General features: G+C 36.3%; 1 protein-coding gene across 1 annotated transcript in view; it reads left to right on the top strand.

The window, feature by feature from the left end:
• The window catches only part of BIRC6 (baculoviral IAP repeat containing 6), a 193,425-nt gene that overhangs the window by 119,631 nt on the left and 48,622 nt on the right, over positions 1-25,172 (top strand). Inside the window, exons 60-65 of the mRNA XM_059835694.1 lie at positions 634-807; positions 4,268-4,464; positions 6,704-7,004; positions 9,745-9,962; positions 12,317-12,481; positions 14,499-14,667. Coding sequence (XP_059691677.1) covers positions 634-807; positions 4,268-4,464; positions 6,704-7,004; positions 9,745-9,962; positions 12,317-12,481; positions 14,499-14,667 — 1,224 coding nt within the window. The remainder of the gene's footprint in view (positions 1-633; positions 808-4,267; positions 4,465-6,703; positions 7,005-9,744; positions 9,963-12,316; positions 12,482-14,498; positions 14,668-25,172) is intronic.

Below are 25,172 nucleotides of genomic sequence, written 5' to 3'. Positions count from 1 at the left end.
TAACTTGTAATTTCAGGGATGGACATATTCTTCGTAAACAACAGAGTGGCCAAAATCTTGATTTGAGTAGTCAGTTTGGGCTGTGTTGCGTGTGCATTTCAAGTCCCCATTGCTGCTGAGAAAAGTATTCCTGGCAGTGCCATTCACTTTTTCTTACTGAGTTGTGTCTCAACACAAGAGTAGTGAGCTATGCTTGGGACTAAAGGACTGAAGAAGAATTGCAGGTTTCTTTGTTTTCCACTTTTTTCCATTTCAGCCATTTTACCTTATGGTCACACACCTTTATGCCACCACAATTCAAGTGTGATGCAGGGGTGGGGTTTAACAGTAAGGGACAGGCTTAAAATGCACATCAAATTACAGCCTTAGCCATTTATTAAATATGCCAAGTGCTTGGGCTCTCACTACAGGGAGACCATTCCTTAGGGAATGTTGGCATAGTTCTTCTGGTTGCAAACTGATGGGAGCCCTTTTCCCAAGAGAACAAACGTTAAAATTAAAGCCTTAGTTTGGAGCCAGAGAATGTTTCGTCTACTTGGCATCTGTGGTACAAGTAATGAACAGCACCTGACATACATGTTAAAATAACCCAGTTGTAATTTTCCTGTCTGACTCGATGCCATTGTTGTCTAGGCCAACCGTTACCAGCTGAAATGACACTTGCCCAGCTTCTGACTCTGCTGTATGACCGTAAACTCCCTCAAGGATACCGGTCAATAGATTTGACAGTTAAGCTTGGTTCCAAAGTCATCTCAGATCCAAGCTTATCGAAAACAGACTCATTTAAACGTCTTCACACAGAAAAAGGTGAGTATTCGTACTGTTTCGGTATCTTCCTTTTTAAAATGCTTTTATTTTGGACAAAAATGGTTTTAATTTTCTTGGTAAGAAACAGCAGTTTTCTGTATTTTCTTGGATGATGTTCCTGAGCCATTCTCTACAAGACAAGTGCTAAACTTTGTGACAAAGAACAAATTCATTGCATGTTTTAGATTGTATCTGTAAGATGCACCAATATGATTGTTCTGGTTTCACTTTTCTTTCTTCATTGTAGTGTTGTATATGATATGATTATATGATTGTATAGATACTGTGTATTTTATTTCTTGATATGTATACCACTTCTCTGTAGTAAGTGTTTGTGCTGATAACCAGGGCAGATTAAGTAATGCAGGAACTGTGTGAAACCATATGAGTTATAGAAGCCTGTGAAATTTTTTATTGCGGCAACTTGGGTACTTAAATGCTTCTTTGAAAAGCGGAATTATTCTCAAGCCCATCTAAGCAGGTCTTGTAACTCTAGCTTTTAAAAACATTACTTTTAACATTTTCTAATATGGTCTGGTTTATGTTAAGGTTTTTTCTAATTGCTTGCTGTGCACTTACTCATAGTACTGGGGAAAGGGGATGGAGGAGCTGTATCCCAGGAATCTGTTTTGAAATATTTTTATATCATTCTTTTAGGGAAGGACTTGGAGGAATGGGACCTTGAAATTAAGCTAAGGTGATCTGCTGATCACCAGCCTGCTGGCACAGCATGCAATTACAAAGTTGATCATTTGGCTATTTTAAGACAGGGGCTTCTTGTAAAAACTGTTCACTTAATAGATCAATCTCCTTCTAGAAAAGATAAGAAACAGAAAGAAGAGTTGAAAAAAAAAAAAGTCTTATTTCCTTGCTATCTGGTCTGAGCTAAGTATTTCATGAGTCCATGTAATGGCTGGGTATACAGATCTCTCACACTATTGAGAGGCCTTTCTCTTTCAAACAATATTTTTGTTTTCTTTTGCTGTTTATTTAAATGATAATTGTATAATAAATATTTTTCTATTTGAATGAAATTCAAAAATCATTAGAGGAGTTTCAGTTTAGTAGTAGAGTTGCATGTGAAAACATGAAGGTCCTCTTTGAACTTTTTATTAAGTTACTAGGCGCTTTTTTTTAAACTTGAGACTAATACTTCTGAAAATTTGAATTTGTCTTTACAAATCCATTGATCTGTGGTGCTATAGAGCAAAATATTAGTTACATTCAGATGTCTCACAATCACCACTCATCAGTTACGAAGGTTAGTGCTACTGCTTTCTCTTGACTAGTTTTTCGTATCTATAGAAATCATTCTTACATATCAGTATTTCCTCACTTGCGGCTTCACATGGTGTCTCTAGAGCTGCATTTACTATTACTATACTTGAGGAAAAGTGTCATTTATTTATATTTTTTTCTGTGTGCTTCAATGCCTTTGTTTGAGATCAGTAGTTTTCCATAGCTGAAGTGCATGACTTCACTGAAAACTTGCAGAACATTCATGGAGGTGAAATGGTTTAAATTGGGTTATAAGAAGGTTAACTAAAGCAAGTACTGGAGAAGCACACTTAAGTGTAACTCCTTGCAACAATATTTAAGATGTGAAAGGAGTAGCATTATATTTGCACTCATAATAAAAGATATGCCTATACCCTTACTCACTGATAACATATTTTTCAAGTGTCTTTTGCAGAGAAGCATTTGGCCTTAGAGATTTTTCTGTGCGTTCTGAGTATCTGTGTGTGTCTATTTTCTTCTTTTCCTTCTTCGGGAGGGCTTACAGCTTTTTACACTGTAAAACAGTGTAAAACAGAGGGGTGAGTGTTCCTTCAAAATCTTTATTTTGAAATTTTCCTTATCAAGGAAATCTAACCTTTCTCGTGGTCTGATCAATTCATGTCATCACAAGCAATCAAACTGTAAATCACGTTCAGCCTAACGTGGTGGAATCCTCCACACATCTGACGGAAAGTGGTCCCTTGCTGAGTCCAGCATGTTTGCAGGCAACCTCATCTACTATCTGTTATGTTTGGGCTCTTTCTTACAAGGATTATCCTGCTTTGGAAGTGTATGTGACCTTTTCTATTTCTCGTCCTTCAGCTTGAATTAAGGAGAATTGATGTACATGCTCCTACGTAGCCCTGATTTGAGCTTATTAAATCCGATAGTTTGATCACATTGCTCCATAGCAATGTGCTCCTCCCACAACATCTCCATGATGTCCTTGTAACCTGGTGCTTCTTGCACATTTAAAAGTTGAGAATTAGGATAGCGACTGACCTGCTCTTTCCTATTGCCTTTCAAACTGGGGAAGAAAAGGTTTTAAAAGATAAAGTATATGTGGTTGAAACCTTAAAAAAAAAAAAAAATTACTTTTGATAGCTGCATGAATTATGCTTTAATGTGCTTCTGTGTTTTTACAAGTATATAGTAAATGATAGCGTGTGTGCATACAAACATTTTAAGTATAATCGTGGATTTTCAGCTGAGTGTCAGACTGCTCACAGCAAAGAGATACTGAGACCACTTGACCTATGCTGCCTTTTGATGTGGGTATACTGTGAAGGCTTTGAGGACCACTGCATTATAGTATTTAACAAAATAATCTGCAATACAGATTCTTTAGATGAAATAAATTGAATTTTCACTATGAATTATGCCTGTGGTAATGAGCAGAGGGTTAATTTTTGGCAAAATTAATTGTGTTAGGGTTCCGTATATACAACTTCTGTGCATCATTGTGTAAAATGATTGCGTTTTTTGTTGTACAAAGTATTACAGTGCTTAGTCATAAACTGGGGGGATGGAGGCTAGTAGAAAGTTAAAAATAGAGACCTTGATCTTTTTTATGGGGAAGAATAGAATTAAATTTCACAGCTTTGGCAGAGGGGTATTTTGACATGTCACAGAGAGGAGATGTGAGAATGATAGGTGTGGTGAGTGATAGGTGATAGGACTTTATGAATGGTGAGTTAAATGATGGGAAAGGGGAAACTGAAAAGAAAAAGTCTGGTTCAGCGTTTTTGAGGAAAAAGTAAGACTAATTTAAGTAAAGTTATCTTTCCTTTCTTCAACTATGAACTCTTTATCGGAGAGTAACAAACCTACTCTTACCTCCTAGATAAAAGACAATGTTAAAAAATGTCATACTTCCAAAGTTAACAAAATTTTGAAGGCATAGATCAAATTCTAATAAAACATAAAATTATAATAATTAACATGTAACGCTGTATAAATAATCCCAAGATATGGCATGGATCTGCCATCACTGGCAAAAGGTACCACGAATACTTTTATTTTCTTTTGATACTCTTGTCCTCATTCATTTCAGGTTCTTGACTCAGGTTTTTGCTTAAGAAGGAACTGCTACTTTTGAAGTACACTTTTAAGTGAGGACAAAGAAATAAACACAATATTGATGATGATGCATTAATTTCTTTTACCCCTATGTTTTTTGTAGAACATGCAGATTTACTGGGACCTTGCCCTGAAGATGAAGCCATCAGTCCTGGGGATGAGTGTATGGATGCAGTGCTAGATGAATCGCTTCTTGAAACCTGTCCCATTCAGTCTCCACTGCAAGTTTTTGCAGGAATGGGTGGATTGGCCCTCATTGCAGAGAGACTCCCTATGCTTTATCCTGACGTAATTCAGCAAGTGAGTGAAAGAATCAGTGTAGAAAAACATGCTAAAAGTCTTTTGTTTGTTTAAGGAGAGTATTTTCCTCATATTTCTCATGGCTCAGTTTGGCATCTCAGTTATGTGGGGAAGCTGCTTTAAAATAGGCAAGTGCGTAACTCCGCAGCCCAGTCCAGCTATACATGCTGCTTCCCTATACATGTTATAGGCTGCTTGAGTATCCATGTCCTTGTGCAACAAATGCACGAATTCAGTGTTGCTGCTTGCCTTTCTTCTGTTAATTCATAAACTATCTTGGAGGGTACAGTAACATAAAGTTGTTCATGTACTATAAAGCCATACTTGGTTATCATTTAATTGCTCATGTAAGAGTTTTTTTTATGGTTAAGTGAAATTTAGTTCTCGAAGCAGATCATGTAATTTTACTTCAGATTTATTATTATAAATAATACATAACTGTATAATCTTAATTATCTTTATAATCATAAACAATATATCTAAAATAAATAATATATGGGGTTTTTTGTATACCTATAGTTATGTATAGAATTTCTCTGGAGGTGCTGATAGGCTTTTCAAAAGTATCAGCAGTGTCATTAGTGTGGAATTACTCCTTTGGCTGCTCTTCTGGGTACACATTCTTTATTAAAAAGGGAAATAAATAACCTGTGAATTATTCAAATTCTGTTTGGCTATATTTTTGAAATTTTTGGCTGATACTCCTAGTAGGAAAGATTGTGAATATTTTTTCCCTTTGAAATTAAGTTAGTCATGAGTTAAGGGTGCTCTTCAGTACCCTGACTGTAAAACTATGGCAGGAGTAGGAACCCTGTAGTGAGACCAGGTAATTAGTATGAATCCTTTGTAAATAGGTCTGCGAAGATGTTTTAGAGGTCTAGTTAATCAAGCCTGTTCAAAAACTAAAAGTTAAGGAAGTGTGTTCACATAAGCAATTCCTGCATTTTGAAACCCAGGAGAAATAATGCGTACTTTGTATTGAAGAAGACTGGTTAATGAAATTCTGCAACAGATGAAAGGCAACTTATGACCATGAGAAATTTCATCCCTTTTTTTCCTTCTTTTTCTATAGTCCTGGGAAGTTATTTTCTTTCCACAATGTTTTAGCTTGAGGTATAAGTTTGGATTCAAATACTGAATAAGAATTCTGTGATCCATAAAAACAAATTAAGTACAATAATACCAAATAGAAGATTCAGAGTGAAGACTGATGAATTCCCCAGACTCTTCATTCCTTAATTTTACTTTATATTTCTCTAAGTCACTGATACTTTTGATTCTGTAAACTCTGTATTTTAAGATTTCCCTAATTATTCTCTTAATGTGTAGATGATTGGAATAAATCCAGCTAAACATGGCTTTGACTTTTAATTAGGAATTTGGTATTCTGAATGAATTCTGCAAGGGCTTTTCCAGTTTAGATCAGTTTGGTGATAAATACTAAAATTTTAAATATGATTGCATCAGTTCATCTGAATAGCATAAAATGAAACTTCTGTGATGTTTAGTTTTGAGAGGGACTTGGGTCTCATACCTTCATTTTAACTGAGTGTGTGACTGTTTCCTGGGGAATTGTACAACTGTTATCCCCCTTAAACTCTGATTGCCATCATAATGCCTGGCTGCATAGTCCTCTGTGCAGTGTTAGTTCATAAAATAGAACTACAGACTGTTGTGTTAGAGCATAATAGTAATAAAGCCTGCCAAATCAATCAAAAGCCCGAAAGGACACATGAGTTGCTACAAGACTACTAAGATACTCAAATTTCTTAGTTTCTAAAGGTATTATGATTAATTGTTCTCCTTTTTGCAATATGTAGTTAAAAATTAACCACTTGAGTTCACACTGTTTAATGTTAAAAATAAAAGGGCCATTTCTTATTTAGCAGTCTGATATATAAACTAATCTTTGTATTGTTTATTTCTGTGTAATTTGTCTCCTATGCCTCTAGATTTTAAGCAACATCTTTTTAACTGAGGATTTTAGGTTGGCAAAATACAGTTGCTTGCTTGTGTAGCCGGGACTTTCTAGATCTGTATTGAAAATGCAACAAGTATGCCCCTTTTTAGCCATTTAGCCTGGTCCCCGTATCTGTAAAAGGTGGTGTATTTCACGTGACTTTTTAATGGTGTCCTATATTAGAATTGTATGTCCTTTAGATCCTAAATTTATTAAAACTTTTGCCTAGGTGATTAACTGAATGACTAACAAATTGTTTTGTTGGTGTTGTTGGTTAAGGTGAGCACTCCAGTGGTTACATCGACCACACAGGAAAAGCAGAAGGACAGTGATCAGTTTGAATGGGTTACCATTGAACAATCAGGGGAATTGGTGTATGAAGCACCAGAAACAATTGCTGCAGAACCTCCACCGATCAAGTCAACAGTTCAGACTATGTCTCCTATACCCGCGCATTCTTTGGCTGCCTTTGGTTTATTTCTTCGTCTCCCGGGCTATGCTGAGGTGCTGCTAAAAGAACGGAAACATGCTCAGTGTCTGTTGAGATTGGTGTTGGGAGTTACAGATGATGGTGAAGGAAGTATGTGCTGCAATTATTATGTTTTTTTGTAGACCACAGCTAGATCATTTTACTTATATTTATTTACATTGTCATGCTTTTAGCAGGAGGTTAGAACTGATTTGTGCAGAACTGTGTTGCTAGAATCTTTGATAGTCTATTGTCTCTAAATATTAAATTCTGTCTGACAAAGTTTTTTGTCACAATCATCAGTATTCAAGTGTTCTCATCTTGATGTCAGAGTAATTGTAAAATAACTGCTGATAAAACTTACAAAGACAATGTCAAGATGACAGCGCGCTCAGACAGAACAATCTGAGTTTCTGGGTATGCTCAACTACTTGAGCAAACGTCGTATAATTCTGCAACCAAATGCAGAATAATATGGATAGGAGCATAGCTACAGCAGATGTAGAATAAACTGTTGAATAATACTGTTTTAGAAAAGGAGAGAAAGATCTAAAGATCATCGTGATCAAATTAGCTGAGCAGGAGCTCTACTTCAGTGGTGTGTTGTTCAGAGAGAGAAATGGGGTATTCTTCGATGAATGAACAAATGAACTGAGAGACAATTTGTAGTCAGTGTCTTTGCAGCCAAACCTGGAATTCTGCATATAGTTCTAATATTTGTATTTTTTAGTGTGGAGGAGTGTATGTGAAAGATGGTTTAGTACTTTTAAGACATTTCCTTTCATTGTGACTTTGAAAAGAATGCTGTTTTTTCTGTGCAGCAATCAACTGAAGTTAGTCTCTATTCAGGAGCCTATAGAGTGGCGGACAACGTGTAGCTTGTAAGACCAACTGAGAAACCAAGAGTCTTGTTTACCCTCCCTTCTGTTTGTGTTTTTATTTCTTATTACTTAAATACAGGATAGTAGACAGGGATAAACTGGATAACAAAAATTCAGTCTGGCTACTTACCCCCACCTAATTTGAGCAGTAGTTAACTGAAGGACTGTATGCAGTCCCTCAGATTTTTATGTCCTGGAGTGGTTCCAGTCCCTTGCTATTGCAAACAATTTTATATCCTTTCCCTCTCTCTCTCTTTTTTTTTTTTTTTTAATAGACCAGCTCAAACCCTTAAAATCTGGCTTCCTTTTTTTTGTGTGTGTGCATCCACTATTGCTATTGGAATATAGTTCCAGAGCATCATTTTCCTGATAGGTAGGGGCTGCTTTAATTTTCAGCCTAAATTTATTCATATCCAGTTTGTGCCCATTTATCTTTGTGCCAGCATTGCTCCTCATCATAAATAGCTCTTCTTTCTCTGACGCATTATTTGACAGGAATTGTATTCCCTCTTAGCCTTTTTTTTTGCTGTACTAAACAGTCAATTTCTCCATTCCCTTAGCCAAACGTCTAAATTCAACTCTATGAAATGTGGGATCAATTGTACACAGCAGTCCACGTTATTTCGCTGTATAAAGCATTAATATTTTCCTTTTCTGTTGGAAGTGTATCTTTTTATACACCTAGAACATCTTTACTTTCTCACATAATATGAAGAGCTGCACTTACAAATCCATGGCTTATAGATGAAACATGGATTCGGTTGTCTGAGAAAATAAATCATGGGCAAATGTCTTTTTTTTTTTTTTTTGTATCCTTGTCATTTGACTACACCTGCAGTTCTGGAAGTCTATCAAATGGGCTTTTTTCCAGAGGTGCTCAGTTTTATTTATGAAGATTCCAGTCAGAGGACTTTTTGCTTCCTTCTTGTTATTGTCTTTACAGAGAGTGTCAGATAGATATGAATTAACTCGTGTGTGTATGCATGTGTGTGCGTAGATACATATACATGCAAATAAAAACATACATATTTGTAATGTATTTCAGTTTAGACCTCTGGATGATGATATAGCTGATAAACTCTAAGAATGAGGGAGAAAATAATATAAATATATTTAAAATAAGAAGCAAATTTCTGAACAGAGTTGGCTATTTTGAAGTATTTTCGGTTGTCGAGTATCTCTGTTTACTGCACTGGGGAAGGAATGTGAAATGCATTGTTAAATACAGAAAAAAATGGAGACAGTTTCCCAAATCTGAGTATGTTGCATTGATAGGTGACTCGATTATTTGAAATGTGGCTTTTAAAAGAAGTCATTTTTGCTCATAATGCAAAAAGGTTAAAAATTTTAAATAATTCTACTACACAATTCAAACATCTAGCTCCTCTAATTAATATTATGTTAGTATTTCACCATGTATTCAACTTCAATAGCATCACAGCTTGGATTGTCTCAGTGACTTAATTCCCACTTTGGCACATGAATATGAAAAAAAATCCTAGATCATGATCCTTGTCAGCTGAGCTGCTGTTAACTGACCATGTGCATTCTTTAACTTGCTGTAGTTGTGTAGTTGAAATGTTTTTTTAAAAAAAAAAAAAAAAAAATTAGTCTGAACCACCTTCGTTTTCTTCATTCAGAAATACAACCTGAAGTGTAGTCAGATACAAAAGTATACTCAATATTATTCACAAACTAAGTTTTCTCCCTGGAAACAGCAAATCAGATTTTATAACTTTGGTTCTTAACCAAATCCATAAAGGAAATAAAGAAACATTCTTTCTTCTGCACTCTTCTCCTGCTGAAATTTTTTTTGTGAAGAGAAAGCTAGTGTTAGATAGCTTACTATATGAGAATGCTTAAGTCCTTACTATATTTTGGTATGTGTCGTTTAGAAACCATTGCAGAGGTTGGCTGTATTAAACTATTGAAAGAAAATGTGGTTTTGATATTTTTCTTCTTCAATCTAGGTCATATCCTGCAGTCTCCTTCAGCAAACGTGCTTCCAACTCTGCCCTTCCATGTGTTGCGTAGTTTGTTCAGCACTACACCATTGACTACTGATGACGGAGTACTGCTTAGGCGGATGGCACTGGAGATTGGGGCTATACATCTTATCCTTGCTTGTCTGTCTGCTCTAAGCCACCATGCACCAAGAGTGCCGAACTCTAGTCCCAACCAGGCAGAGGTAAGTTCAGCAGCAGAATAATTGCTACTGACAAGCAGTAAGAGTTTTAGTTATAAAAAAGAAAATAATCTCTATGCTTTCATTATAGTCTAATTTCTGCAGAGTTGGCATTTGAATGAAGAGCAAAAATAATTAGAAAGTACTTAAGTAATTGTCCTTGCACATTGCAGATAAACGTAGTAATCATGAAATGTAACCAACAAAGGCGGCTTGTCGTGAGGCATTAAGGTGTAATCAGTTTCTTTCACAGGACCTTCTTTTTCAGTGCATGAGAGGCATAATGCTCAATGGATAGTGCTTCTTTAATCCTCATTAGATAGCATGATCTCATTACCTTATCTAGCATTCATCATCTAAACTTTACTGGCTGCAAATTATTTCCTCTTAAATGCTTCACAAATGTAAATGAGTTGTGAAAATTAATGAATTAAGGCAGTGATTTTTTTTTTTTTTATCCCCTTCTTACTGATGGGGAAATGAGATGCAAAGACAAGAATTTTCCATAGCATTCAAGTTCCTGAGTGAATCTCCAAAATTAAACTTTTTCGAAGTACTTGCTGTATTATACTACCCTCTATTCAGAACATGTATCCCCTGATTTTTTTAGGATTATGAGTTGCCATTTCGCATAACATACTAATTGTCTATAAAAGTGTTTTTTTAAAAAAATCATTACTTGCCCTCTTTAGCATCTTTGTGGCAGAGTCTTGCATGAAAAGGTTCCTGGTGGCTAAATATGGCTAAGTAGATGCAAAATACAGGGCTGTCCATATTTTAGCAGCTCTGATACTGATGAGGGGTTGAGCAAGGAAGATATGAAGCTGTGCATGAGAATAATTCACTTTAATGGCTAGTCAAATTTAAGGGGAAGCTGAGATATTCTGCTCCAAATGGGGTATCAGGCTGCTGACATATTAACGCCTTATCATTATTGCGCTTTTGCAGGGAAAGGGCAACCATTAATTCTTATCTCTGCTTCGGTTCTACTATGACCCCTTAAACAGCTTGCTTTCTCATAATTCATATCTATTAGGTGATAGATAGTAACTTGAAACTAGAGATCCATCAGGCCTGCAACAAGGCTTGTATTTCTGGGGCCAGGCTTTCCCTTAAGTGCTTTAAGTCAGTGCTTATAACAGTCCTCTTGAGTGTTAAAGGCACAGCATGTTCATAAGTGATGTAATGAGTAATGTCTACATGAGAATAACCACACAGCTATTTCATCACCAAGATGCATTACGTTCCCAATGTAAAAGTTAAATGGCGATTCCACACTACTGTCAGTGTGGTACTTCGTAGGTGATAACTTTTTTTACCATTGCAGATTGTTCATACATAATTTCTTTTCCTTCAAGTATAATACTGAACAAAGTCACTGAAGAAGATCTGAACAGAAAATGAAACTTTACAGAGCCATAAATCAAATATTACAAATTAAAGTTGGGCACCTACTCACGTGACCTGGTTTCCAGTAAGGCTAATTGTCACTGAGTAACTCTAATGAACGTAGCAAGTGTTCATCGCCTCGGAAAATGAGTTTGTTTAGGGTGCTAAATGTATAATTAGGAAAGCATTAGTTAAAAAATGCTCAGAGTTTTTTCTGCATGCTTTTTGCCAAAGATCTGGTAAACTTTCAAAATTAGCCTAAGTACTTAAATAGTTTCATAGGGGTAAACAATATAATATTAGAGTTATGTTAGTAAAATGCAGTGATGCAGACCATTGGAAAAAGCTGTATAACCACCTTTGGAAAAATGCTCTTTCTCAGAACGTTTTAAGGACGAGGTATTTGCCCCCTGTTATCTGGAGAGGAAATAGTGTCTGTTTTGGTGACTGAGAGATCATGTGTCAGAGCTATACATGTAACTTACACCTCTTGCCATTTTGGAGCATTTATTCAAAATCAGCACATGCTTGAGCATCTTAACACTTCAGTTGTGTAGTTTTGACATTTCTTCTTCCATTCACTTAATCTAATTATGCTATTAAACTTGACTAGGTGTTAGACAGTAGTCATTACAGAGCTATGATATTTACCATGATATGGATTAAGTAGCATTTTAATAGCTTTAATCATTTAAGCAGTGACAGTAGCTTAAAAGAACAAAAGTGAGCTCCCTTGCAACAATTTAGTGCTGACCTGTACTGGAACTCCATGTATGTGGCGGAGTCTTTCCTATCTAAAGCTTTGAATTCCCCTGAATCCCAGTGATATCTTTATTAAGTTAATAAATTGGAATTACCCTCTTTTGCAGAACAAAGGCTTTCTAAAGAATTGGTTCATAGATGAAAAAAGTGAAATTATTGTGGGTTTTCTTTGTTTGTTTGTTTGTTGTTTTTTTTTTTAAACTTAGCCACAGGTGTCAAGTACACACAACAGTGCATCAACAGAAGAACAGCAGTTGTACTGGGCTAAGGGTACAGGCTTTGGAACAGGCTCCACAGCTTCAGGATGGGATGTTGAACAAGCTCTGACTAAGCAGAGGCTAGAAGAAGAGCATGTGACGTGCCTTCTACAGGTGTGTAATAATGAAATTTTGATCAATGGTAAGCAGTTGAAACATTAGAACCTGGATAATAAAAACCGAGCTGCTATGTTTTCAGTCATACAGCACAGTAATTACGGTATTTTGGGAAAAAAACTAGTGTACAACTGCCTGCCTACATGAAAAATGGTATAGATCATATTTTGAGTGAGGCTGTTTTCTAACATCAGTAGGCTGCTGCATAAAAAAAGACCTCAGTGGGTAAGCCTGGGTGACAGTTCTGAATAGACAATGAACCGAGAAGCATTCCAGTGTATTTCCCTGGAGCTGTCATACGTCTCTGTGGACATAACTGCATTCAGTCAAAAGTAAAGACTGTCTATTAAAGGAGGAGGATGCGGGAATAGGCGTTTTGCTTTGTGTGCCAAATAATCTTACCTACTCATTTCTCACATATTGCTCTGCTTTAAGAAAATGCCCATAGTTGCTATTGGTGTCCATAAATGTGTTATGCCAATATAACAAAATCTTGCTCAGACATACTATAAAATCATGAGTATGTCAATTAAATGACCGTAGTAAATCACCGGTAAACATCCAGATCTTAGTAAAACTCTGATGCCTTCCAAATGCCTCATGCTAAGGGGAAGAAAATCCTGCATAATTAGGCTTTTCAGTCCACTGTGAAATTCGACCAACCCCTGTTATCTTAGGTCAGTGTAGAGAAAATGAGAATCTATCTAGTCATCAAAAATTTCATTCACAGAACTGTCAGCTCAAATGCATTAGCTAACCTCACTGCTGGGGTAAAGCACAAAAGAGATGAAATTCTGAAAATGCTCATGCCCTGACTGATGAAGATATCATTTTGATGTAATCAGTTATTCCAGTCACTGTAGATTACAAGGCACAAGTATCACGTCCCTTGCAAAAGCAAAACAAATAAAATCCAAAACAGTTTTCCTAAGCCAGAAAGAAGAAAATCACCTGAATTACTCTTGGTGAAGCTTCTAGGCAGTATTCTGTATTATGCTGTGCAGAAGTTTAGCTATAACTGTCATAAGGCGTGAGATAAGGAGGCATTTGCTTTGGACAGTCAGCAATTGTAGGAAGAAGTAGAAAACCCTTCAGCATTTTGCTGAAGATGTCAGTCCGTTGTACAGCAGACTTTGTCCGGTCCCTTCTCTAGAAAGGTTTTTTTGAAAAATTCTGTTGTATGGAGTGCTGATAAGATGCTGCAACAAAATACCATGGGTAATGGGGTTAGAGCAAAGAGGGAGAATAAAAGAAAGGAGAAGGGGCTAAAAAGGTGAAGAGAGCCCCTGAGACGTGAAATAACACAGCCTTTCAAGACTTGAAGTTACTTAATTTGAGAGTACAACTGCACGAATCAGACCCATGGAAGTGCATTAGGTTGTACGTCTACAAGACACAGTAAGGGCCTGTGAACTCAGCAAGAACTACCCTGGGGATGAGCAGGTGTGCAGTCGTGAGGTGACTCCCCTGCCGTCACTGAGGGGAAGGCTGCTCTTTGGTTACTGAAGGAAGAGCTGTGCTCACAAGTGGTTGTTCCAAGTAACTGCCATGCTCACCGTAAGTTATTGTTCCATCTGTAAACCCTGAAGTCCCATCCAGAAGAAAGTTACAAGTGTTCTTAAACATTTGCAGTTTAAAAAACAAATCTTTTGTTGCTAGTGGGTGTTCTGAAATGAATGGGACTGATCAGCTGCATGTCTCAGTGGTGTAAGCTGGCAAACTCCTGCTTTGAGTAACTCCAGCAGTTTTGTCAAAATTCATATTAATTGATCTCTTAAAGTCATTCAGAATTATAATAGCTATTTAATTTTAGCATTAGCCAAAGTTGGAATCATAATCTAATAACTGTATAGAATTTCCTCTGAGATACCTTTGGGACTGCTGAAATAAATACCACTACTGAATTAGCGAAATAGCTAGTGAAGTATTATGGTGTCTTCCTTAAGGAAGGAAAGTCAAAGTTCTTTTGCCTAAAATAAATCGGGTTTGATTAGATTTTTTTTGTGTATTTCAGGTTCTTGCCAGTTACATAAATCCTGCAGGGAGTACATCAAATGGAGAGACCCAAACTAGCCATGAGGGGAGAGGACAAAACAGCAGTGCTCTTCCATCTGTTCTCCTAGAGCTACTCAGTCAATCGTGCCTCATCCCAGCAATGTCATCATATCTCCGCAATGATTCAGGTAATGTGCTGTTGTCTCCTTCTAAATCAAAGTTGGCTTACTTCTGTCAAGTAAGTTTTTATATAAAAAATAGGTAGTTCTGGCTAGTTTCAGTATGTCTGCCAATTTAGAATTGTACTAATGGAACATTCACTTGAGTCTTAGAAAACAAAATGGTAGTGTTCGTTGAAATACTAATTTGTTGTAAGAGTTTAAACTTTGTTGATTTAATGTCTTTTTTAAAATTTGAAATTTGATTCTTAAGCTGTTGAAATTAACAGGAAAATAGTATTTCCATCTGGAGTGTTTATTTTTTAGTTGTTCTGTAGGAGATACATGGAGAGAGAGAGTACTTCATACAAGGCCATGAATCTTACTGTGAAGAAAAATGTTATTTTTGTGAGAAAATTGAGCAGGTGTATGCATGAAGTTGGTAAATGTTGCATGTACTAGGGCAATTCTCTTTTACTTTGATCAGAGCTTTATTTAGGAAATATAAAAATAAGCCCCTTATCAAAACTGCGAAATATTTCGAATATATGGGAACAATGAAATTGTTGGGGTTTTTTTTAAGGAAAAACAGTTTAGTTATATGTTGTCATCACACTTCTACTCATAATTTTAAAACAAAGATGTTTTGATAGTTTTAGCCAGTATGTTGTATGTTGCTGTGAAAACCACTTCAGTTGTACAAGGTAGTGTTAAGCAGTATGAGTTAAGCAAATGCCTGTGTGGAACTAATGGCAAAACCACCAGACTGGGTTTGTGATTTATGTTCAGTCTCACTAGATGACAGGCTTTAGTATGAAAATATTGATAAAGATTTTTTTCTTTGGATAACTGTCAGCCTGAAGTTTTTAAACACCGCCTTAGCCTTAGGTTGTATTTTTGTTTAGTTGCTTTGTAAGGATGGATTTAATCCCTAAGTAGCAGAAGGAGTTGTTCCAAATCTGAATAATTTTTATTTTGCTTGCCCTATATTTGGAGTAACTGCTAAACGTCTTGTCACATTACTGCAGTTCATGTGAATGCCAGTTGTAGGGTATGGTGATGTGAATTTCTTGAAACAATGTCATAGCTTCTTGTTGCATTACACAGTATATTTTATCTTCGGGGTAGAAGATAAATCATCTGTGTCTTGAAGTATTTACAAAGCTGCATAGGACTAAAACAAGAACGTGGCTCTTTTAATCTGTGGTAACTAGGGCATTACATAATCTTGTATGATGGAATGGAAGTAGTTCAAAAAGTCTGCTGGGGCCTTATAGTAAAAAGAAAAATATGAAGATGTTTCACTTGCCAGTTCACAGTTTGACACCTCTCCCTAATTTTGCCATTAATTTGTTGGTTCTCTTTTGCACATACTACAGTGAGGAAAATGAACTCTGTAGCTTATACACCGGGCTCATTATTGCAAATGAAAATCTAATGTAAAACAATAAAGTAAATGATAAAGTAAAACAATGAAGTAATCTTTCTAACAGATACTCACAAATTCTTCTTTGTTGAGGTAGAAAGGAAAAGTCACTGAAAGACCTGGCAAAAATGCTGTTATCTAAAGGATGAAGCTGTTGTTTCTGAGTTATAGATGAATTGCAGCTGTTGAAATTGCTTTTTGCTGTTTTCAATAGAAAAACGTATCTGTGTAAGTCACCTTTAACTGGGGAAGAACAGTCAGATACTGATAGAAGAGATGAGTTATGTGGCTGGTGGAGAGAAGTTCGGACAAGTTTACCTTTCAGGGAGCATTTGTATTCCCAAAGTACAAAGAAAAGGCAAAGTTTCAGTGGGAAATGTTCATTTTAGGTATGTTTTCCACTGCTGGACTACTGTTATTTGTGGTTGGCAGGGGATGTTCATATGTTGTGCTTGTGAAATAAAAATTAGTAAAGAGTGAACAAAGCAGATACTTCCTGCTTTTTCATAAATGGATCTGTAGCTCTTAATATAGCAGCTTTGTTATGCTTAATACATTGATCCAAGCGATAGTCTTGAATGCTTCCTGCTGTATTTGTTCAAAATGCTGTACTTAAAACTATAGTTAACAATGTTCTTCTGGATTAAAAAAATAGCTTTGCAGGCTTTTATCAGTCAAGCTTGTCTTTGAAAATGTAATAGGATATCAGTATGAGAGGGAAATGTGCAAAAAGGCATGACTTCTGGAAGGAATGTCTTCTCTTCATGAATATTTGAGTCAGATGCATTTAGTGAAAGGAGTCCTTGAAAATAGTTTGTCTTAGTGGTAGTCAGGCATAATTCCAGTGCAGTAGTTACTGTTTAGTTCAAAAGCAGACAGATAATTCTCAGATTAATGAGTTGCAGGTGATGCTGGGGCTCTTGGTGTCACTGACAGAGTGTCAGGAGACATAGCTGACAGAGAGCCTGGCTGTCACAAGAGAGACAGAGGTTGAGAAGCACTGGAGCTATGTTAAGCTCTGGTACAATGCTCATAAGACTGAAAAATTCCCTTCTCCAATAGGGCTGAATGCCTACTCAGGGGGAGTAGGAAAGGGAACAGCGTTATTAGTAACACTCATGTACATGGTCTTCTCATTTTCAGACCAGGGTACCTTCTGCTGTCAAAATGTACTTTCATGTGGAAGAAGCAGGTAACTGTATTCTTCCTGTAACATGCTGGACTGAGAAATTAGGACACTGCATGCAGAATGCTAATAGAGTGTTCCCGGGTTCTGGCACCCCAGCAGGTACAAACTGTTCCCAGCACAATGCTGATAGAGTTGCTGAAAATTGCTGTTTTCTAACTTTCTCAGACTTGAATGGATGCTAGTGGTACCAGTTAAAGGTTACCCTTAGGCTGGAGGTATTCCTCTACTAGATTCTATAAAGAAATATAATACGCAATGAAGCTGCTGGATGTACTGTTTCCCTTTATTGCACAGTAGACTGATACCACTGTGGTGATACAAGATAGTAAGTATTTTGGTATTTATGAGAATTTTGTATTTGGTTTAAACATGTTCAGTTAGCTACAGGTATGATACATCCTGCTTGCAAAGTTGTTTTGGCAAAATTCTTGGAACAGTTCCAGTATCGGAATATAAAATTGGCCTTTGTCACAGTTAGACATTTATCTAGGGTTTTTTTGTTGCTTAAATATGTTTTGCCATCCCTGCTCAATTTGCCCAAAACATACATGGACTAGATTGTTATCTGGATTGTTCTAGATAAAAGGAATATTGATCAGATAAGGAGTGCTCACATATCATTTCGTCTTTTAGAAACCTCACCTTGAAGCAGATCTTTACAAACCAGATTGCTTTGACACATTCTGCAGCTTCATCTGCATCAGAGCAAGGTGATTGTGAAGTCCTTGACAATTGTGAACTGACCACTTTCATTAATTTCCATAATTGCTTTTTTCTTGTAGAGAAAGAAGGTTTATGTGTCTTTGAAGGACTTTTCTTATTATGCAAGATAGATTGTAGCTCTAGTCACAAGGAGCAATAGCTGCTGCAATCCCTACCCTGTTTCTTGATCATTTTTTCTTGTGTTTGTTTCATGTCTTGGTATGGCATTACTGTGGCTTTTATTATCTTTCATTTTATAAATGAAAAAAGTTTGTTTATCTTTGTAACATGGTGAGGTGTTTGGGGTTTTTTTTAACATTTGTGTTTATTCCTATGTACTTCATGTATACATTGGTAAAATTCCTGTCATTCTTAAGTTCTGTATCATGGAACATCTAGCGTGTATTAATTGCTGAGCATTTATGCACATTTCATACCAAAATCTGTCATGTAAAACCTTTTCACTGTTGTCTTGTATACAGCACATTTCACTTGAAAGAATTACTGCTGTAGGAACTCTTTCAAATATGAGAACATTTCTCTCCTTGAACAAAATGCACAACAATAAAATTTGTGCCATGCAACAAGAGGTTCCCAGCAAATGTGTGACCATTAGGTTCTAACTAGAGTACATGGCTATTTTGAAGGTCTAGATTTTGCTGATAAAAGTAAGAGTTACTTGACTGGTGGACCTAGGTTTATGAAGACTAATACAAGCTAGTATTTACAAGTGGGAGAGAAGAAAGCAGTAGTAATAGTACTCTTTGTAGCTAACAAGGTTTATAGAGAGAAGGCAGCGGAAGGGAATCATGAAATAGAAGGAAAATCAAGTGACTTTGAGGGCAGGGACTGTATATTTCATTATGGGCTTGGACAGTAAAAAGCCCAGTGAAGCTGGGATTTACCAGTGATACCACGATACTAGGTAGACTTTTCTTGCTTAAAAATGTAGTTGTACTAGTTTGTCCCTAAACTAATATCTAGCAAGCCCTGAGATGACTTAATCTTGTTTAAAGCTGAAGAATGAGAGAGGTTTGGTACCACCTCTTCCTTGGAAGACAGGCCTCATAACAAGTTGTAGAATTCTGCCTGAATTCTCTTTTGCTTGAATTCCCAGGCTTATAGGAAGCAGGTGATACTGTGATTTTAGCTGGGGTTTTCTTGCATGCTCCCCTCTTAGCTCTCTTAGTCATCCTTCCTTCTTTGGTGGACAAAGACTCCATGTGATGTGGTCAGCATAGCTTTTGGTGTTAGATTAGTTTAGTCTTCCTGGGGTTTGACTGCTGAGAAGAGATGATGCATTCCTATGTGAGGGCTTTTCTAAAAGGATTGTGTTTACTGACCAGCATGTTCCACTTCATAAGAGTCCAGTATTTGCTTTTAATGCACCTTTCATAGTTTACCAAATACTATTGGACCCTGGACTTGTGTATGTATTAACAGTTGTGCTGCTTCATCCTGCTGCCAAATACCTCATTGTGAACTTTATTTATTAAGTACTATGGACAGATCTGTTGAAGGTGAATGTACTGAATTCTTTCAGCCTTTGTTGGTTGAGTCCATTAAAGTCGTACTTTTCAGGCCTCACCTCCTTACCTCAGAGCTTGAACTACACTAGATTTCCTGCTGAAGTTAGAGTATTTCTTTTCTATTAATCATACATATTCTCAAGGCATTATATGGTGTTGCTTTACTTTTTGCAAAGTAGTCCAGTTCCACTGGACTGACTAGGGTGAGTACTTTAGCAAGCTTATCTTCCCTTATGGATCTCTGAAGTTGGTACATTGAGCTTATTCAGCTAAGAAGTACTGCATCTTTATTTATCCATTGCTGAAGGTGTGAAGGTACTGCTGCAGTGTAAATGTTGAATTGTCGTGAAATTCTGCTTTTCCCTAGACTATTGACTTTTTACTGTGTCTAATAAGAGGTAGTTGCTGTTAAGATATTTTTAGTAGTTGAGATTCTTATGCATGCGTATATTGGATTAAACATATAAGCACCAAAGCTGTATATTGCAGCTCATTTAACTATAGTTAGACTTAGGTCCACCTGAGTATAGAGGCACAAGTATTGCCCGTTAAGAGAGGTTATTGGATTTCTGGTTTAATACAAAATGTAACTCGCATGCCAGGGCAGTCTCTTATGATAATATTACCCTGTGACTTCCTTCAAAGGGTCAAAGCCTTTTGCTATAAGCGAAATCAGAAATACAATGGCAATTTAGATAGACAGTATGTAATTACTGAAATTAAAAATTCCACTAGTTTTCCTTAATGTTAATGAACTCATTCACTGGTAGAAGAATGATGGTGCACCTTTGCTACATTTAGTTACAACTTTGGAATTGCTTTTTATTTGTTCTGCTATTGAAGTGTTTCCAAAAAAGGTGCAGTATCTCACTCCAGTGCTGGTGTATCAGTTGATTCACAGTTTCGAGGAGAGAGCTATGCACTGAAATGGCATGAAATAAAAGTGTTTGTTTATTTATTTCACAGAATTGACAAGTTTTAAATAACTTCAGGATCAAAATAAACAGCAGTAATTTCTACCTGAATTTCTATTTCTGTTCAGTTTTCAGGTTCTTGTAACCTCTCATTTTAAGCCCCATCTCAAATATCCTTGTATTACAAGATTAATGCAATAATATTCCGAAGTATGTAGATATAAGAAGTACCTTGAAAAATTTAAGAAAGTATTGACTCTATTCTATAGTCTTAAATAAACATGAATAACCTGCATAATTGCTTTAGAATGTAGCTTAGTTTTACAGAATGCTTTGGTGCTTTACATACTGAAAATGAGTATACAATACTAGAGATTTGCTGTAGACTATGGATTGTGAATAGATCTTCTTGTCTGCACATGCTTCCTTCCAGTGCAGCCTTAGTGCTGTTTATCATTTCTTCTGGATGAGCCAGTGTTGACTCAGAGTGGCAAAACCAGAATATACCATCTTCCACCTCATTCGTCCATAAATCAGTGTGTTACAGTGCAGTTTCTGCCACTGACTGAAATATCATTGCCAAATTCATTCTGTTCTAGATCCCTGACCTTATTTTATGCATGTGCTTGTTTAGAAGTGACTTCCAAAGGCTCAGTTGATTTAGCAGTTATGAAGTTCTATACAGTAATAAGCTATCACCTATACAAAGAACGTATTTCTTTGCTTGTTATTTTATGGAAGGACTGGATGTAGCTTTGCAGCCTAGGAGAAGGAACTAAGCTTATTTTCCAAAATGAAGGTCTTCCATTGTTCCTCTGGGGTACATGTAATACTAAGAATGGTATTTATTAAAATCAGTGTCTCCTCTTTTTTTTTTAGTGTTGTTGTTCTACTGTGTTTTTAATGCTAAGCTCTCAAAAGTAGCTTTTCTATCAGAAGATACATGTGAGATACATTCATATATATAAAAACTTCTATGATCTCAGACCGTCTGCAGCTTTGGATTTATTTCAAAGGCATACATAGGTTTAATTTAAAACAAGGAAATATTTTTGTCAGTTTCATTAGTCTAATTGCATGTTCCATGAAGTATGCATAAGAGTTGCAATTCTGGGCCACATTCATAAACGTTACAAAAAGGAAAAATGTCTTCAGGACCTGGCCCAGAAAGCGAGAGTACACTCTTCTGGGCAAAGTTATTAAACCTGTTTTCATGCAACACCATGAATCCTTGTGTGATATGTTTTATTTTACTTGAAAATAAACATCAGGATGAAAACATGAAAGTTGTATTTGACTTATGTTAAACATGTTCTAAAAATGGCGATATAGAAAATGTAACTTAAGATTTTTTTCGTTTGTGTTAGTGTGTCATTGTAATTGTTAATATCGCGTAAAAGAAGTACTGAAACTATGCTTTATTTTTTCACACCACTTTAAAGGATTTTTAATTAGAAAAGCACATCGTAAGTATAGCATGATGATTTCAAGTACAGATTCAGTAAAGGCAAGAAAATCTAACCTTTTTCAGCTTGCCACAAGACTAACAAAAATGCTGCAGAATGTAGTCAATAGTTAAAATTTTATTTATACTATTACAATTTCATGTATAACGTTGTTCCTCTTTCCACACTTATTATACCTTAGTGTAAGTTATAAGCCAAAATTATGGTGATCTAAAAATAAAATCCTTTTGTCTGTTTTCTGGTCTCGGCTATGAAGAAACATATTGCACAAAACCATAGAAAGCATCGTGGGGCTTGCTTATATGTATTTATATATTTAATTGATCTCTTTCTATGTTCTGAATGTTTTCACTGCTTGCTTACATTTCTGGTGTCTTGCATGTTTGCCGGCAATAAAACAGTGCCATCTCTGTTTCTGCTATTTGGATTTCATCTGTTATCAATGAGAAGTTGAATAACATCTGCCTTCATTTATGTAATTTAGCACCCTAGCTGGGCTCACAGATACATTTAGCAGCCATTGATGCAGTGCCCTTAGCCAGACACTTTGCTCTGGAATGTTTTCGATAATCTTTTTCAGACAGTGGGGGTTTTTTGCTTTAAATTTAGAAATCATTCTTACCATCGCTGGTCTTTGCACTGTGTGCTGTGCAATTGATGTTCAAAAATGTCATCAAAGTGTAGTGTAGATGTACACAAAAACAATAACAAATAAATTGAGCACAGTTCCAATAATCCCAAGCAGTGCTAAAATAGATTCTTCTTTTTCCTCTTTCTCCTCTTGCCTTTTTACATCTTCCGGTGTTGTGATGGCAGAGGTCCCCATTTTTCCTGCAAATACCTTCACCAGTATTCTGGCAGCTAGCTAGAAGAAAGAAAGCAAGTGGTAAATCTAGTCTGACAAATGTGCAAGCTTTGATCTTTTTAAAAACAATTCTGTACTTCTTTACACAGTATTTCTCAATGCTATGTTTATTGAGTTGTAGTCATCTTTTGTTTTCTTTTTGCATGAACATGTCCATGTTAAAAGTAATTGTTCTGTAGATACAGATTTGGCAGAAGGAGTGAGAAATAGCTTGATGCTTCAAGTCAATTAAAATGCTTTATTATAAAAGAAATTTAAAATTTGTCTTTAGCCAGCTAATTTGTTTCCTTAGGAAACATCAGATTGATGAAAGGAGGTATGTAAGCATTGTCAAATAACCTCCCCAGGCATTTCAGAGTATGTGAATTTTCAGCTGTTGTTAAATATTTAACTGTTACAGTACAAAAACAGTTGAAAATATTCACGTCTGCTCTTTTTGAGCATGGAAAATATGTCTCCTTGATACAGTATCACAGTCTTTTTTGACCAGTGAGCCCCAAGTAGGCAATTGCAGGTGAGATCTTATCCTTTTACTTGTTTAATAGATCAGCTTTTGGACATCCATGCAACAGTAAACATTTAACAGAAAATCTCTGCCTCTTCAAATATAAAGGTTGTTGTTATCATTGTATATGCTTATTATTGCAGTATGCCAAAGGACAGTAGTACTTTTATAGTAACAAAATTCTATGCAATATATGGACTTGAGATAGATATTTACAGATGCGTATATGATTTATTACCTTTTTTGTTGCAAAAGTGATATTGACAGGTCGTCTCTATTACTTAGCTGTTCTTGTGCTCTTAATTGACAGTCAAATATCCTCTAGAAACATGTTCCCTGTAAAATTATGTTCATTGGTGGCTGAGATGTTGATATTATATGTAATCTGCTATCTTGTTTTAGCCTTATTGATCAGAAATTTCTAACCTTAAACCAAAATTTGATTGGGATTTCTACTAGTTCAGATAACCCTGATTTAATGAAAATTTAAAATCACATTTTATAGTGCAATAGCATTTTTCTCTCCTGGCAAACATCTTTAATCATTGGAGATCAGCGTATTTCTGCTGTGAGTCTAATTAAAGCCATCAGCTCAGAGCGTATCTCACAGAAAGGTAAAAAAAAAAAAAGATGTTTCTTACCCTACATTGCATCAGGAATAAAATGTCATCAGACATGCTTCTTACTCGTCGATTCAGTGGCAAACCAGGCTTTTATCTTCATGAAGGGGCTGCTCTCCTTACTCAGATAGACCAGATAGGAGCATGAACAGTTCCTTGATGAAGAAGTTTATCGGTGAGGATAATAACGTTACAGAATCTTCCAAATGACTGGCCTTCTCTCTCAGTAATCCACTAAAGCAAGTGTAGTCGAAAAACAGTAAAACCCTTTCTGGTAATGATCCTCACTGTTGACTAATTCTCATTAAAATTGAGGATTTTTTTTCCTTAGATGATGCAGAGCAACGAAATGCATGCTGTTTGGTTTTGTCTTTTAAAAAAAAAAAAAATGCTAACAGCTCCTGGTTTAATTCAGTATACTTAGTTATTTATTAAGACTTCAGAAAAACCCAGCCTTTGATTTACTCTTTGTGGCAGCGGTCTGAAGAGGCTTTCTCACATTGACATGCTGTAATTCCAAATGCAGCGAACTACGTGCAGTCACACTATGTAATTTTAGTCCAGCCTGAGAAAGGATGAAAAGAAGTCTGCTTTACTGGCAATAGTGTGAACACTGTCAGACACCTGCATTCAGAGCCTCTGGAAAGAATTCCAAGGTATTCTTCGGAGCATTGCATAACTTAGCCAGGCAAATCTGAAGAGAGGAATGACAGTGGCTGTAGTTGCACACTGTGGTGAGCTGTGACATTGATTAAACATGCACTTGGCACTTGCTGAATAAAGAAGGAGCTACGAGCCACCCTTGCAGACAGTGAGTTGCATAACAATGTGCGATGGCTCTGCTGTTTCATTGTCAGGCCTGGCACATTTTAATCCTGTACCAACAGAGAAAGTGAGCGGTGTAAAGAGGAGTAGAGTTAACTGTACTTCGGGGTTTTCTGAAGAAGTGCTGCATGACAAATGGTGACATTAAGGCATTCAAGCTGAAACAGTGTTTCTGCCTTTTGTCTTTTTATGCTTTGTTTGACAGGCAATTGTTGCTATAGGAAATACTACTTCTAATGCTTTTCGCCTTTTTATTTGCCACCCAAAGAATGCAGGTTAGTGTGGAATTAATGAAAACACAGACTTAAAGAAAAATATTCCTGTTCTGATTTCATAGGAAACGTTGACTCATTTTTTTTCTAGGTAAATCAGAGAGGTATTTTTTGCCTGCTCTATTGGAAAGGGTGGGGGGGAGCTCTGCGAAGTCTTCTCTTCTTCCCAATCTCTTCAGATAAAAAGCCACAATTTTAATAACCTCTGCAAGTAGCTGTGTT

This window comes from Gavia stellata, chromosome 2, assembly GCF_030936135.1.
Source record: "Gavia stellata isolate bGavSte3 chromosome 2, bGavSte3.hap2, whole genome shotgun sequence".
NCBI lineage: Eukaryota > Metazoa > Chordata > Aves > Gaviiformes > Gaviidae > Gavia > Gavia stellata.
The sequence above is the reverse complement of the archived record's forward strand: the minus strand, read 5'-3'. Positions and strand labels throughout refer to the sequence as shown.